This window comes from Macrotis lagotis, chromosome 4, assembly GCF_037893015.1.
Source record: "Macrotis lagotis isolate mMagLag1 chromosome 4, bilby.v1.9.chrom.fasta, whole genome shotgun sequence".
NCBI classification, from domain to species: Eukaryota; Metazoa; Chordata; class Mammalia; order Peramelemorphia; family Peramelidae; genus Macrotis; species Macrotis lagotis.
Window position 1 is genome coordinate 33375211 of NC_133661.1, and position 17151 is coordinate 33392361.

At 41.8% G+C, this 17151-nt stretch overlaps 1 protein-coding gene across 6 annotated transcripts in view; it reads right to left on the minus strand.

The window, feature by feature from the left end:
• Positions 1–17151, minus strand: part of HMG20A (high mobility group 20A) — a 67837-nt gene that overhangs the window by 8373 nt on the left and 42313 nt on the right. For all 6 annotated transcript variants that reach the window (XR_012477704.1, XM_074232463.1, XM_074232464.1 and 3 more), the window contains 7 exons: positions 16452–16544; positions 14072–14219; positions 11267–11479; positions 9392–9524; positions 8687–8718; positions 1193–1268; positions 504–719 (listed from right to left, as the gene is read on the minus strand). Coding sequence is in view for 5 of the 6 variants with exons in the window: in XM_074232463.1 (XP_074088564.1) it covers positions 504–719; positions 1193–1268; positions 8687–8718; positions 9392–9524; positions 11267–11479; positions 14072–14219; positions 16452–16540 (907 nt within the window). In the remaining variant the exon portion in view is untranslated. Of the gene's footprint in view, positions 1–503; positions 720–1192; positions 1269–8686; positions 8719–9391; positions 9525–11266; positions 11480–14071; positions 14220–16451; positions 16545–17151 lie in introns of those variants that run through there.

A 17151-nucleotide genomic window follows, 5' to 3' on the forward strand; every position in this document is an offset into this window, starting at 1 on the left:
AGAAGACAAGAAAAAGATGGGGAAAAATGCAAATCACCAATTAACCATCAACTTTAGATAAGAATCCCTGAGACAGCCTGGGTCACAAAGCAGATGATGCCAAGACTAAAAGAAGGGCAGCAGAGGGGCAGCTCACTCTAGGCAGCAGCAGTCTTTCACTGGGATCACTTTCATGGGGAAGAAAACAGGAAAGTGTTTGAAGAACAATCATCCCTAAACCAAAATAATGCAGAGAAATGACCCATACAGGATTTATATACTCCAGTCTAGAATGTCCTGTAGATTCCAAAGTTTGGAAAAGGAAATAGAATTACTGAAGTTAATAATGGATGGATAACAGTCAAAATTACAGCAAGGCCTGAGCTTCAAGATTTCTTTTTAGATCATTTTTTTTCAATCATCTTTTCTTTCATTTGCTCACTTGCTTCTAGGCAGATCTCTACAAAGAACCCCACAAGGCCCACCACAGTGCTTTCCAGAAGTGGCTAGGTTGGCTCCCTTACCAGGGAGCGGCACTCCCGCAAAGCTGCTGGTCAGGGCCTGCCGCAACGTCTCCAGGTGCTGTTGTAGGACAGTGTTGCGGCTCCGCTCCTGGAGCACATCCACCTCCAGCTTCTCCACCGCTGTGCGCATGCTCTCCACATGCTTTTGGAGGGCCGCATTTCTCTCCTCAAACTCCATGTTGGATTTACGCAGTTGTCGTAGTTCTGCTTCTCGGGCTGAAGATGTCCAGTGCAAATTACCGAAAAAGAGAAGGACAGGAGGGGGTGATCTTTGAGGAGTCACATATGACTTCCATAAACTTCTGCAAAATTGACTTGAATAAAGATGTGTTTAACTTGACTTTATTTCATGATCCCTATTGTTTTTAAATTCAATTTTAGATGATGATTCTGGCCATGAATAGTTAGCCAAATTTCTCAAATGGGAATCAGAGCTCAGCAGAACAAGATGCCTACTAAACTTCCCTCAAAAACTTAGGGGTTAGCTTTGATTCAAGACTCAAACCCCATTCCTGTGTCAGCCCTGAATGGGGGGAGCTTGGGGGCCAGAGAAGAAGCCAAGGGGCCTTCCCAGGGTGAGGAGTGATGGATCAAGCCACCACCATCAAGGCCCCATGAGGTCGTAGGAAGACTCCCGTTTTACAGACGCGGAACTGAGGAATGCCATACCAAGGAGCTGAAGTAGTTACCTTTACTGTGGTTAAGGAATTCTTCTGTGAAGATAGGGATGTCAAAAACCGACCTTTCTTTTACATCTGCTTCCTTCTATGATAGAAAAGAAGTAAATCCAGTTAATTCTTAGCAATAGCTAAGCAAAATAAAAAGGTCTGCTGACAAAATGGTCCTTGGGCACACAAGCTCTTCCCTAAAGAAATCAAGGCAGGAACAAGGGGCATCTGGGGGCTTGGGGACATCAACAGCAAACTGAGTCTAACAAATTTTTATCTCAACAATAGAAGGGTATTAAGATTAAAAAAAAACCTGAATTGTACTTTCATGATGGCACAGATAAGTCCTCTTAGGTACACAACCATAAAATGATAAGTCTTAAGACAAATCTGACCCTGTATTTCCCCAATAAAGAATTAAAAGCCATTTTTAAGCTTTTTGCTCTGCAGCATCAATAATGAAATAGTTCTGAAAGAGGTGTTCTTGGAAAGGGATAGGGAAAAAAAGGGAATTCAAACATGACTTTCCTGTTGCTACTGCTGGTTATGTCCCAACATTCTCCCAGTGAGGTGAATGGCTATCTAATTCTACAAAGTAGATAGGCACATTAAATAAGATCTGTCTTTTGTGCTCCAAACCATGGTACAGCACAAAGAACCACTAACTTCTAGGATGAAGCCTCCCCAACTGGAGGCACTTGTAGCTCTCTTTTCAACCTTCTTGGAAGAAATAAACACATTTTTCAACTTTATTTAATTCAATTCCCTAGCGACTCAGTGTGCTCAGAAGAACTCAGAAGAAGTTAGAGGGAGAAGATGCAAAGCCCATGTCCTCAAGAAGCCTGCAACCCAATAGGGGAATTAAATATCAATAGAGATGACTAGAATTAAGCTATTCATGAAAGAAATTAGAGGTTCCTCCTAAACGGGCAGTTGGTGAGGGTCTAATACCACTGAAGATGCCAGAAGCAGGAAAAGCTTTCCTGAACGAGGCATTCTGAGTTGGCCTTTAGAGAACAGGCATGAACTTCTCAGGGTGGGGGAAAGTAAAGGATAGCAGTATTAAAGAAAGGCCAAAAGGCAGAAAAGTGGTCAAGAGGCAGAGGGTGGTCCAGTTGGAGCTGACTGTTGACTAAGTCAAAAGAGCAGGACTGGGAAACAAGAAGCAGCAGCTAGATTCAGTGTAAGGTGAGCCTGAGGGGATTTAGGGAGATTAAAGAAAGAGATGGTGCTTAAATGGGAGGTTAAGCATTGACTAAAATGGAGGAGAGGTTAAAGCTGGAGGATTGACTGAGACTGGGGAGAACCCAAGGAGGGGAAGAGTAAAGAGACATTTTTAAAAATCTTTAACAACAAGAAAGTCAAAGATGAGGAAATAAAAAAGGTGGTGACCTAATACATCACTGAACACCACATAAAATAAACCATCATCAAGGGAACCTGTGATCTCTTCTTAGAGAGAAAGTTGAAAACAGATAGTTTAGGGAGGTTTCCAATGGTGATGTAGACAATGAATTTTAAGTGAAAATCATTAAGAATACACCTTCATGAAAGGAAAAATGATCTTTGAAAAATTTATTTTTTGATATTTCTCCTCCCTAAAGGAATCCCAGGTTGTTCAGAAAAGGTGAGGAGAGAAAAGAATGGTGCTCAAAGAATCTAAATCTGAAGCATCGATCCCATCCAAACCAGGAGAAAGCACAACATGGTCATCTTTAAAAAAATGACAGACATCTACTTGAGTACCTCAAGCATTACAAAGTGCACTAAAGGTGATCTGAGGTCAAATAGAAAAGCTGCGTAGAGAGGAGTCTGCAGAGAGGGCATCATGATGGCAGAGTGCTCACCTGTAGGTGAAGGGATGGTCTGCCTCTTGGCAGCATGTCAGCTGACACCACTAGTTACACAAAACTTGAACAATCAGTACTGTTTTCCTAAGCCAACTCTCAATGAGAACTTATTTAACTTTGATCCTCAGACCACTTCCTCCCCCTCCTTTTTTTTTTTTGGAAGAGAAAGTTACTGTTCCTAAAATTGGTTAAAAATAAAGCTAAGTCTTATCACCAAGAAGCCACCATAACACAATGCATACAAACCTCACACTAGTTACCTAAAAACCTTTGACTGAAGCATTACGGAAGATGGATAAAGTGAGGCTGAGGACCCTGAGGCCACTTGCTGGTGGCTCCCCCCAACTTTTTGGTTTTCTTTGCTGCTCAAACTCTATGGTGAGTCACAACAGAAAAACTCCTAAAATTTGAATCAGATGGGGCTCTAAGAAGGAGGCCATATGTCAGACTGAAAAAACAACATCATCACTTTGTAATTTTATCTCCAACAGTCACATTTGTTTCTCCCCATTTTATGAAGGCATCTCCTATGTTAATGGCCCACCTTAATCCTCAAAGACTCAGGCCTCAGTCAGGCCCAAGGAAACTCAATGGCACCTGCCCAGGGCTTGGAGGGAGAGTAGTTTTGCCTGGCTTAAGGCAGTGAGGAGCTTGGCTCTCCTCACTGACGGAGCCTATCCCAGGGCAGGGGACAGGATGATGCAGATGCAGATGCAGCTCCCACTGTCCCTTGGTCCAAATTCTTGAAGTACAAAATACAAAACATTAAAGCAATTAAGTAAGACTGTTCAGTCTCTCAAAGGCAACAGAGAAATTCTACTTAACGGAAGAGTGGTAATGAAAGCCATCAGCACTCTTCCATTACCGAGTACATTACCCAGCATGGAGAGGATCCTCTTGGGGCCTTGGATGTACTTAAGCTGCTCCAAGGACTGCTCCAGGGATTAAAAATCATACGGATCTGATTACCTCTTCATTGAAAAGGCCTAATTTGTTCAGCCTGAGTGTCATTTTGTCATTTCTCATAAATTAAAGGAGAAACAAAATTATTGTATCTATCTTGGTCTTCCCATGAGATGACACTTTCAGAGAGTAACCCTAGAGGACTCCTGGGTCTTCCGGGATGCACTTAATCTGAGAGCAGTCAGAACATCTCCAGCTTTAGGTTTTCACCCCGGAACACATGGGAGGAGTGCAGAACAAAGGTCTGTGGGAGCTGCCTGGCTTGCTGTGACTGAGACCCAGGGCCAGTGTAAACAGGATACCCTCAGGCTACAGTGTACAGCCCACCACTTGACAGCATGGCCATCCTGAGTATCTAGATACACTTGAGCTCACCAGAATGTGAGAATAACCTCAACTATTAAAGGGCAGCATCATGCCCAAATGAGAGAAGTGCTAAGGCGTTGTACTCTGCCAGGGAGTCATATTTTAGGAAGGCCAATGACAAGCTGACAATTATGCAAAAGAACACCAGAATGGCCCAAGGCCTGGAGAACCTGCCATCCGGAGATTCAGTGAGATGCTGGTGATGTTGGGGGATACACCTTTCAGAGTTTGAAGGCTTATCAGACAGAAAGAACATTGGACTTCTGCTTGGTTCAGGTGAGCAGAACTAAAGCAACTGCAAGTTACTCAGAAGAGTAAGATCCTGGCTGGATTAAAGAAAAAAACTTCCTAAAAATAGGGCTGCCCCAAAGCAAAATGGGCTGTTTTGGAAGGTCACAAGTGGTCTTTAAGAGAAGGCTGGAAGATTATTCATGGAAATTTTATAGATCTTTAGATCTTTGTCCTTCCACTCTCTGAGATTAAACAGTGCAATAGAATCAGAAAGAAGACCACTTTCTCCTCCCAGCTCTGCTATTACCAGGATTGTAGAATCTGTAGAAACCATGGAAGGTCACTTTCTGGCTCTGACCAATGGCTCCAAGAGTGTCTATGACTCAAACTCTCATTATGCCACCAAAGAGGGTGATAGGAGTGACCTTCAAAACAGACCATGTGGTGATGGAGGTTCACCTAGAATCACTATTTCCAAGTCCCTGCTCAGGCTTTCTTGGGAGGCTGTGATTCATAAGAAGCCTATAGAGGGAATCAAGAATCTCAATACTGAAATTCCCAGAAAAGCACAGAACAAGCAGGAAAATTTAAAAGAGAAAAAATTGTTAGCTACTTAAATACATAAAAGAACAAAAAGAGAAAGAGAGAAATGATCAATCACAAAATTCTTCTCTGCTAACACTAAAGGTTGCCAACATAATAAAATTTAAAAATATGGAGGATATAAAAATTCTCCAAGTAAAAAATAAAATTCATAGCAATTCATCATGTACAAATAAGGAGCTAGAATGCCATATATAATTGTGTTTATGAGGAATTCATCAGATGAATAAAATTGCAATGGCTACCAGACCTTAAAATCCTCATAATATATAGGGGAATTTTTTTTTAAAAGAACTAGTGAATTTGACTAATTTTTCCAAGTCTTTAGAAGGTTACTAATACAGAATTGGGTTTTGAAAAATGCAACTTTTATATGATAAGTAAACCACTGCTCTTAAGGAAGAGTTTCCTTGACTTAAAATAAACCTGAAACCAACTATGGTACCTGAAACAGTATTCTAACTACATTAGAAAATTCACATTGCCTAAAAACACTCAATTATTTCAAGTCAAACTTGCACATACACAAACATTTTTTCTCATATGAAAAAAAATCTATGCTATGCTTTTTCAGAGATTCTGAATAACTGAAAAAAGTCCTAGGTGGGAACTTAAGAAATATTTGAGTTGGAAAGGACCTCAACTCCTTTCTCCTAACTTGCACACATTCCAAAGGACTTAGAAACAAATGTGTGAAAGCCTCAGGATTATCTCAGGATTCCAGTAGAAAGAATGGAGATGGAACCTGTGATTTTATTGGTGGAGAACATCCTTCTAAGGAGGCAGGTTGGCAACTTCACCTCCCTGGGCTAATAACTGGGGACACTAAGAAAGGCTCTCCAGGAGGTCCCCTGACTGGGGAAGAGAACATTCAGCTGTGCCCCAACAGGAGACAGGCAGGAGACACTGAAGACAGACTCCAGGGGGTGGTCAGGGAGGCTCTTTTCAGAAAGCAGGACAGTGGCTGAGAGCTGACGGGATTCTCCCAGGAGGAAGGCAAGGAAGAGCATCACAACATGGGGGACAGTCAATGACTCAGGATCCAATGGGCAGTTAGATGGCACCATGGTTAGAGCACTGGTCTTGGAGTCAGCCTCAGATACTTCCTAGTTGTGTGACCTTGGGCAAATCACTTAGCCCTGATTGTCTCTCATCCACAGCCATCTCCAGTTGTCCTGATTTCCTATCTGACCACTGGACCCAGATGGCTCTGGAGGAGAAAGTGAGGCTTGTGACTTAGCACAGCATCCCCTCACTCAAATCCTATTCATAAACTTTTCATGACACCTCCTTGATGTCTTGGAGGTCAGCATCACTGGACTGTTAAGGAGATGAAGGGCAATTAAGCTAGAAGGTTAGGAAGGGGATGGGGAATAAAAAACTTAGATCAGAGAGAGGAGACAGGGTGCCACTGGGTGACAAGTTCAGCCCCAGGCTTCAACAAGAGGTCTGGACAGCTGAAGGCAGTGGAGAGAGACAAGGCAAGAGAGTCACTGGGCTGTGAAGTGACAAAGGTGGTCAATACAACGGTGAAGGCAGTGTCAGAGAAAAGAAGGGGGCAGAGAGGGGAGATGTGAAAAAGGCAGCTCTTTATCTGCTATACCATACTGTCCTGGTGGGGTTAAAAAAGTTAAATGTCGGTTTAACTTCTTGCCCCAATTTGTCCTTCTTACAAGTAGTGTCCCTAGCTATCCCTTTCTTGCTGGGCTGAAGCCAACCTTTAATCCTATTACTTAGCCCTCCACCTCTGCTCCTGCCAGACCCCACTCTCTCTTTCCAGTACCCACCTCAGGCCTCACTCCCACCAAGCCTTGCCTTCTACACTTTACAATTCTCTAACAGGAGAATAGAAAGATAATAAGGGTCTTGGGCTCCCTATCCATTTGCAATTTAACTGGTATTAGAATTCTCAAAGGCACAGTCTCTTTTCTAAATTCCTTGAGAGGAAGAAAAAACCATCTCATTGGGTTGTGGCCCTCATCCCCCCAGGCCTTTCACATTGGAAGGCTTAATGGATCTGTGAGCTCACCAAGATGAGGATGTAGATCAAAACCTAGCTGTAACTTGGTAGATAAAATATGGGAAGTTGACTTAGGCAAACAGAGAAGTTAGGTGAGGTGCCTGGGGTCCCATGAGCTAGTATGGGTCAGAGATAGGACTTGAACTCAGGCCCTTCTTACTCCATCCTAACACCTCTATTCATTATACCACACTGATACCATATCTTGCATGTTTACTGAATGAAATAAGGCCAATGAATTTAGTAGTCAACTACTATTTATCCAACTGAGAAGACAGGTCCCATTCCTCTTGAGTCTCACAAAACAAGGTTAACGTTTAATGACAAGGCAGAATATCTGCAAACTGGGGGCTGACAAAATGACTAAGGACTGAGGTAACTCATTTCAGAAGCTCCAAAACCTGATCTCAGAAGGGAGAAAGAAATATAGGACAGCAGACAAAAATGAGGGTGCACACACACACACACACACACACACACACACACACACACACACAGAAGTTGGAGATCAGCCAAGCTGCTTAGACTCTATCATAAGCTCCCCCACACGCAGGCATAAAGTCACAAGTGAGGTCCAGAATGTGATTATAAGGGGTCTCCCCAACGTTTTTACTTTAAAAATGTATATGAAGATACAAAAATGTTGGGAACCAATAAGCTAGACAAGTTCTAAGGTTCTTTCCAGCTGTTTCTATTAATTTATTTTGTGATTTCTTAGTATTCCCCTCTAATTCCTTTCAAGGTATACCATGCCTCATGGATTTTCTTTTATATTTCTTACTCAAATACTCTAATCTAAGAATCCCATTTTTTAAAAATTAGAGACCAGATGCTTTCTAATGCCATGCCACCTAAAAGACCTTTCTAAAAATTAGCTTCAGGTAGAAAGTGATGAAAAATAAGGGTAAGGAGTTTCTTGCAGGGAAGGCATGCCAGCAGTTTCCATTTGTGTCCCTCTTCCACTATTACCTTTCACTTAGAAGCAGGTAAAGGAACATGGCCAGAGATTTCAGTCTCAGGAAGTAGACAGGAGCCCAAAAAGTCACATATCAAGATGCAGAAAATGAATCAGGTTTTCCTTGGTCTCCCCTCATCCCCACCCTGCTGTTTCTTTCATCCTCTTAAGTACTCCATTTGGACCTAACTTGTAAACCCCATTTCAAAAGTTTATCCCCACTCAAAGCTTTCTCTGACCCCCACCATCAGGAATAAATATTCCCCTGGGCCCTCGCTGTACCTGTCTTCCAAAGTGTACAATGTCCCTATAAAATGTTGTATCTTGGAGTCATCTGTATTTATATCTTATTTCCCTACAAGTTCCCATGTCCCCATGCTTTCTACACAATACTCTGCACATGGCAGATTCTTCATGCATGGTTTTTGAATGAGTTTATCTTAAGGGGTGGGGAGGGAGAAGGGGAAGCTCTAACATGCTCCAAAGACAGAATAATGGTCAAAAGTTTCACAGAGAGACTTATTTACCTCGTGATCATGTGCAGCCTGCCGAGCTCCCTCTGAAAAGAGAACATTCAATTGAGTAAAAAATCTAAATGCAACACTGCACCAGAGGATAGAGAAGTCCCACATGCATCCCCACCAACCTATGAGGTCACTCCTCCTGTCTGGCTTGGTTTATGCCACAGGACACCCAACCACTGGGAATACAAGAGAAAGGGCAGACATTTCTTGAGAAGAGCTGAAAAAAGGGAAGGGAATGAAAGACCGTGGAGATCAGCTCCCATCTATTAGTGCTTTTCTTGGATGCTACCAAGATGTTAAGCACTGTCCTGGTCACTGACCAGGTGACAAAATCTGGGACTAAGGGGTTGGGGCTACGTGCCTGCACACTCTCCCTTAGCCCAGTCCACATAGAGGGTCTGCTAGCCTGGGGCTGATCTGGCTGTGGGGCTTAGAGGGAATCGAATATTTGAGAACCTGGGGTGAATGGAGGTAGAACAGGGGGTCCCCCTGAGGTTGAACAAACAGCTGAACTGGTGACAGGAAAAAAAGGACAATGTGGAACAGTGTGTCTGAAGGAGGACCTTTTAAAGTACAAGCCCAACAGTCCAGGCCTAATGTGCAAGGAGGTAGCATTTTTGAAGTAAACTGAAACTTGAGGGGATAGGGTGGGGATGGAGCAGTCTTGGGGCACAGCCAGAATATACAAAAATGACATGGCCTCCATACCCTGTCGGTGAGATTTGCCCTTCTGCCGGTCCTGAGCTTTCCTGCTAAAGACTTTGTAGGCTTCCGTCTTCTGATACTGCTCTAACTCCTTCATGTAACGTTCCTTATCTCGGTCAGCTTCATCCAGGTAACGCTAGAAAGAGAAAATTCCAATATTTCTAAGAAGGCTATGTCACACAAAATACCCATGCCACCAGAGACATGGACAGGTAGTAAAGGAAAAGGAGGGAAATTGGAATATTGAGAGCAGAGATGCAATCAACTGAACTGTAGATGTTTTCATGAAGACACAAGGCCCTGACTGTCTTATCTACATGAATTCAGCTAAAGATTCATGTAAAATTCAAGAATCAAATGCATGTATTGTTTCTTTAGTCTGGCAGGTTGAAGTCCACAAGGCTGCCCAAAGTCCCAGGGAGCATGAACGATGTAAAGGTAACACTTAGCCAGTCACTGGGGGACAAACACAATATTGTTTTGTTTATGTATTATCAATTCATTCTGAGAGGATGACCTCATACCATTTGGCTTTCTATGGATCACGGAAATGGAGTGCCTTAGATAGAAGGAAAGAATTAGGGAGGAAAAAAGATGATCTCATTCTGAGGATCCCTAAATAAACTACTTCGATTTTGTCTCCATTTACACATTTTTTGCCTTTGTCCCATTAATTATTTACACAAAGGCTATTGATTCCCTTGATCATTTGAATCAATTGTCTTTTTCCTTTTAATTCAACAAAGTGAAGTTATTCTTGAGGCAACATAGTACTGTGGAAAGACTGTCAACCTTGAGTTGGAGGTCTTGGGTGCCCATCTAAGTTATGCTTTCTTTGTTTTTTTGTTTTGTTTTTTTAGGTTTTTGCAAGGCAAATGGGGTTAAGTGGCTTGCCCAAGGCCACACAGCTAGGTAATTATTAAGTGTCTGAGGCTGGATTTGAACTCAGGTACTCCTGACTCCAGGGCCAGTGCTCTATCCACTGTGCCACCTAGCCACCCCTAAGTTATGCTTTCTACTTGTAACCTTGGGAAAATCACTTTAACTTCCCCAGGCCTTAGTTTCATCATCTGTAAAATGAGAGGGCTAGATTAATTAAGATCACTTCTATGTCTAAAATTTATGATTCTATAGACAAAAAAAACCCTTGTTAAAATAATACCCATTAAAGATTAATCCAATAGAAACTTGAAAGACCAGTTATTACATACGAATTCTTTACAATCCCCATTTATATCTGCTATAGCAAACAGAGCAAGTAATATGTTAACAATTTTTATTCCATTACACAATTCAAAAAAAATTGCTATTTGTGGAAAAGGGCATTTTAGCTTTAGTGGGATTTGATCCATTTGAACTGAATAATGCAACTTAGAAAGAAAAATTGAAAGTGTGTTTAGCTTTGCAACATCTTCTCAAGTTGGTTTAAAGAAAAGACCTTACAGTTCTATTTTAGAGAACTTTAAAAAGTACAGTTAAGATTCCCCCAATAATCTTGTCTCCTTAAAAAGCCTGTTTCCAGGACTGCGCCAATGCCATACTTCTTGAATTCTCCATAAACCTCACCCCAGACAGACACCAGACTTGGATCAGCTGGCAAGGCAGAGACACCAATGTTAGGTACTCAACATTTTGGTAGCAATGTTAGTGTGTGCCCCAGAGGGGAGTGATCCAGAGGTAGAGTGAAAGCATCTCTGCTTAGCTTGTACAGAAGGGATCTGATGACCCCCAAGATGGCACAGCTTTGATGTGACTAGCAATGCCACCTACCACAACCATGGAAATCAGCCTCTAGCCTCCCTATAAAAGACACTGAAATTATTCCTCTTTAAGCAATACTCAAAGCAAAGGGAAGTAACAGGAATATGAATTGATAACCTGCTTCTCCTCAGGAGGCAGTTTGCTCCATTCATTGCCCAGCATCCTTGTGATTTCTGGAAAGGGGACCTCAGGCCGCTTTGCTCGGAGTTGTTCTCGACGTTCATTCATGAATCGTACATACCCTGTGAGGGGGGATTTGGGAGCATTGCTGTCTCGAAGAGGCTTCTTCCTCTTTCTTCCTTTGGACCAACCACCACGTTTATTCCTTTGCTAAATAAATAAATAAATAAACGGGAGAAGGTAAGACCTTTGATTCAAAGAAACATAGGCTATTTTTTATTAAAACAAAACCCTAGATGTTTTCAGCTCTCTCCATTGGTCACAGGTACAGAGGATGCAGGCTTTTCAGAATCCTTTTCCATTGCAGAGCCTTGTAAGGATCTCCCTGCAAATAGGTCCTTTCAAGGGTGACTTGAGTGTTAATCCCTTCTCACTGAAACCAGTCCTGTGGAGCTTGATGCCATGATCTTCTGAGATCACAGAGCTCTTTAAATGCTGAATTCAGAATATACAAAGAGCAATTTGCCACAGGAATCCAAGCTGTTGCCCAAGAAGAGCCCCATGAGCTATTAGAATGCACTAAGTAGGAGAAGATGCTAAATTCAGAAGAGGAAAGGAAATTAGAAATAGATAAGATATAGAAAACTGTATAACTACAGAGGTGATTTTTTTACTAAACTTTAAAATAAGTTTACTTCCCATACAATTTGCTATAACAGGCCTAGGATAATAGATTTTAATTATATACCTAAACATCTAATCTTTAGCTAGATTTCTGTAAGTACAATAACAGTCAAAGTTACGAGTTTCAAATGTTACTGGTTTGTTCTTTTAATATTTTCTTAAATATACTTATAATGCACATTGTTATCTGTATTTCAGGAGATTATTGATTCATCCTAGAGTTTTGTTTTTTTTTTTTAACAAAGAGAACCTAGTAAGGATCTCAGGATCCATGAAGGTGACCTTCAAGGCCATCCACTAGAAACCTTTCCTTTATTTAAAAAATATTTTATTTATTTATTTTTCCAACTACATGCAATGGTAGTTTTTCAATAATCATTTTTTGCAAGATTTTGAGTTTCACATTTTTCTCCCTTCCTCCTCATCCCAACCAATAAAAAGCAATCTATGGTAAACATAGATCCACATTAATCATGGTGTGAAAGAAGAAGCAAATCAAAACAGGAAAAGCATTAAAGAGAAAAATAAAAACATAATACAGAAGATAACTTTTAAAAATTGAAGATGGAAGCTTTGGGTTGCATTTAAATGCCGTAATTCCTTCTCTAGATATGGATGGGGCCAGAGATCACAAGTAATTTGCTTTAGGCCAAACAAGTTGTGGGTTCAGACAATGGCCCCAAGACCCCCATCATGATTCTGTTCATCTCACACACTCCCCTGGTAGGGGAAAAAATTCCAGACTTAACACGCTACAGAGTCACAGGCTCAGCTGCAAAGACCAGAGATGTGAGCTACTGCAGCTGAGACATAACATCGATGAGTGGGCAGAAAGAATGATGTCACTGTTGTACCAGCACAGGCTTGCCCTGGCCTGGCTTAACAAGGAGTAACATTCACCTCAAGAGGTGCCAAGATGACAAGAAGCAAAAGCCAATATTATCAGTACACAAATATGGAGTTAATACAATTAGTTTGATAAGAAAACAATGGCCAAACAATGGCAATAGTATTATATATATATATTTTGGAATACGCTGCTTGCCTTTATGCATTAGAAATAATACATATGTTTTAGTTGTTTGTCATTTATTTTTCGAAAGGACCAATGACATCACAGGGATTGCTATCTTGACTTGTATCTGTGCATGAACCAGATTTAAGGGAGAGCTGCAAAGTCACCAGCCTTACTCTCTCTTCCAGTAGCTCAAGTCTAGTGGCAGGACTAAATGTCTGGTGATGGCCTGGGATGTCTGACCCAGCTCTTAGGTGCTCCACAGCATGGCCACTGGAAGTATTCTTCAGATGATCCAGACAGACATCCTTAACCCAATGACAAGTTGGAGGTTTCATGGTTTCCTTCAACCTGGTTTAGGCAGCCTGCTAAGAGTTCTGTCTGAGCCTGACCACTGTACAAACCACAACCTCTTGGAACCTCTGGTGACAGTTGAGTGAGAAGTGAGCAGCCCTGAAAAGGGCTTGGCAAACCCACTAACACCAGAGGGGCTAGGCTTCCTGAACACCCCACAGACCCTACCTAGGTAGAGGATAAAAGACAATATGGAAAATTATATAAGGCCCTCATGGACCTTACCCTCTAGGAGGGGATAAGATATAATTACAGGTTGCCATACCATATGACACCTGCAGAAGATTACAACAACAACAAAGTGTTCCACAAGGCTGGAGGAAAGACATTATCATCAAGAACCATCAAAGGAAGGCTTCACATAAGAGGGGCACTGATTTAGAAAGGCCTGAAAAGAACAGGAAAAAATTCAATGCACCTTTGTTTCTTAGAAGCAGGTCATTTGGAACCAGGGAAACAGCATAAACAAGGCAAGAAACAGTGGAAGCCAGGAACTCTGCATTTGAAGCTAACAAGTCTAAAGACTGAGAGAGACGAACAAGACTCTTCTAGCAGGAAGATGAAGGCTAGCAGGAGGAAATGAAGGCCTGTCTAAGGGCAGTGAGAGGAGGTGGGAGTGCTAGGTGGTAAAGACTTTCCTTGAGATAGACTAGAACTAGAGAGGGACAATGCCCCTGTAGGGTGTTTCCTTGTTGATTAACTCGAGAGCAGGGAGAGGGGGAATGCATGGATCCGTTCTGTTGGCTCACCTCATCCTCATGTCGCTGTTCACTATTTTCTACTGTATTTGAAGATTCATTCTGGAGTAGCTGGACTTGGGAGAGATCTTCCACAAATTCTGGGTTGTTTGTGGATGGTGTGACTCCACCAGGGTATGTAACCTCTGGATGGGCTAACCTAAGGGTAAGAGGAGCAAGCACAAAACTTAAGCCTTTGGAAGAAACAAGAACTTATTTCCTAGAGGCATATAATACATACAATGAAATCATGCATCACCAGCCAACATACATCACCAAGCTTTTACTAATTATAGGATTACAAACTGGCCAAATGAGTGAACTAATTCATGCCTTTCCTACAGAGGGAAAAGGGAGTCAAAGATACTGTTTCCTTTCACATTGAAGACTGGTTAGAATTTGAACAAAGATGTTCAGGAAGCTCATCAACTAAGAAAAAATAAGACTTTACCCCCAAACTCTTCTCCTTCATAGGAGTCTCCAGGGTGAATTCTTCTCTAATGTAGCTTTTCCCAAATAATAGAAGGATCTAAACTACACAGCTTAATTTGCAACCTAAGCTTTGTGTGGTTTCATTCCAGGCGTCTCCAAAACAGAAACCTGGTGAAATCAGGAACTGCACAAGGAGGAAAAGGGCTAGGGAGGTTCCGGAAACTTCTCAAGCTAACCTGCTGTGTAATTTATTTCAATGGCAAGACCCTAATCATTCTCATTTGTTGAACTTATTCTGCTGCCAAGCATCAGGGCTGCCTTACACCTAATGGCCAACACCCACCTCTGACACCTCCAAAACCAGCAGGGAGGGAGGATGACAGTTTACAAAGGCTTGGTAGGTTTTGGATAGGAGTAGCAGGGGTGTTTTAAAATCGAACCAATGGCTCAAGAGGAGTCTAAAGAGCACCACAGCTGACAAAATCTAATATCACTAATCTTAAGACATTAAGACAAGGGAGTTGAGTCCTGCTGTTGGTTTCTGGATAGTGTGCTCAGATCGGAATGCTGCACTTCAGGGAGACCACCAAGGGTGGAGGCTGAAAACCATATCATAGGAAGGCATGATGAAATGAGGCAGGCAGAAATGAAATTTAGCCTGAGAACAAAGACTTAAAAGTTCTTTGCAAACTTTCTTCCACTATCTAAAGATATGTCATGCAGAAAAGGAATCAGATTTGTTCAACTTGGCTACAGAGGGCAGAAGGTTATGGATGGGGAGATTTCACTAGGATGTAAGAAAAAAAATGACCTTAACAATGAATATTGTTCAAAAGCAGAATGGTGGTGAGGTGGAGCTTCCAAGAAGAGGCTGGAAGATCATGTAGTGGGGATGCTGGGCAGAGGATTCCTGGTCATTACAAGTCAGACCTGATGACCTCTGAGCTATCTTTAAGCCTTACTCTATCGCATAGCATCAAACTGGACATGATGGGGGTGAGAAGGAGAAAATGACTCCCAAGTTCCACCTCCACTGTAGCAGTTGAAACGTCGACATCATCCCAACCTCAGGAAGTTAGATAATTCTATAACTACCTCAAATCCATTAATGAATCATTTACTCTTTGCTAAATACATTTTTTTGGAGGGGAACAACCATTACCTGAGGATAGGGGTAGATCTATGATTTCACTGGTCCAGAGAACTCTCAGATGAGAAAACTGCCTTTACCAATGGGTCGGCACTTTTTATACAATATATAGTGTAAGGAAGTTCCCTGGGGTACAGGGAGACTTTACTTGACTGGCTCAGAGTCACTTACCCAGGATGTGTCAGAGGTAGGACCTGAATTCTCCTATGTCCAACTTCATCTATCTACTACATCACAACACTTCCTCTACAAGGAAAATTCAGATTTGCAATGAAAGCAACAGTTCATCTGATGTTCATTCTTCACTATATAAATTCCCCTAAATCATATATATATATTTTGTCAGAAACTCCTCAAAAGAGAAAACTGAGAATACAGAAGTCAGTTAAGTGCTTGTTTGTAAAAAGGATGTTAACTTGGCTAGCTAGCCTTTTGTCATTTTGTATCTGGGAGGGCAAAATTTGCTTTATGATCTGGGGGAATATAGCCATTATGGTGAATTTCTTTTTCAGGACTCTTCCTAAGATAGTTATTTCTTTAATAGGGATTATTCCTTTGATAGAGATTTCTTAAGGAGATAGTACACATGCATGATCAAAACAACAAGGAAGCAGCAAGCAGACTGGCAACATCTACATCTCTCTTCCCGGGAGGCTGTGTTTTACAAATGACAGCAGGACACAGATTAAAGAGAAGTTTATAAGGGATCTCTACAGGATTACAGAACATAAAAGTAGGACCTGTCCATCCCAATGCCATGGTTTTGCCCACTCAACAGAAGCCATCTAATGGTGCTCAGAAGCTACTTACCCGGCAGCAGCCATGTCACTGCTCTCCTTAGAACCATCATCATCTGCAAACAACGGGGGGAGGGCTGAGCTGCTCATCAGATTTTCCATCTCTCTGAAAAGATAGGAAGGTGAAAAAAATAATGAATAGTTTAATTAATTCCAACAAAAGTCCTACCCATTCCAGAATGTTCCTGAAGGTTAGGATATCAGCAGAGCAGCATGCTCTTAAACATTTGGTTTTGTGACTTGAAGTTATCAATTCAAACTCCAGTGCTAAAGTTTCTTTAAGCTTGTTCCTCTCAGGGGACCAGGGCAAAAACAGGTAAGAGACTTTTAATGTTTGAAGAAACATTAGAAACATGAGAAAACTTGTACTTATCCACCCCCCAAAATACCCAGGTACTTCTGCTGTAGAAACTGTGGTCCAAAGTGGCGGGCAAGCATTATGACCCTGAGCAAGTCACTTAGCCCTCACCAGGTCTGCCTTTTCCACTCTCGAATCCAGACTATAAATATTGACTAATTCACAGGGGTCTAGCACATATTAAAGAGAAAGTGCTTTTTAAACGCGAAGCCCTTCAGATGTCAAGCACTTCAGTATTGTCTAAATGAAAAGCATTGTTAGTGCGGCATTAGCCAGCTCTTAGTCTAGCTCAAAGGCCCAGATGATTCATCTTTAGCTTAAAAGGTGATAAACTGAGCCTGCCTAAGGAAATGCT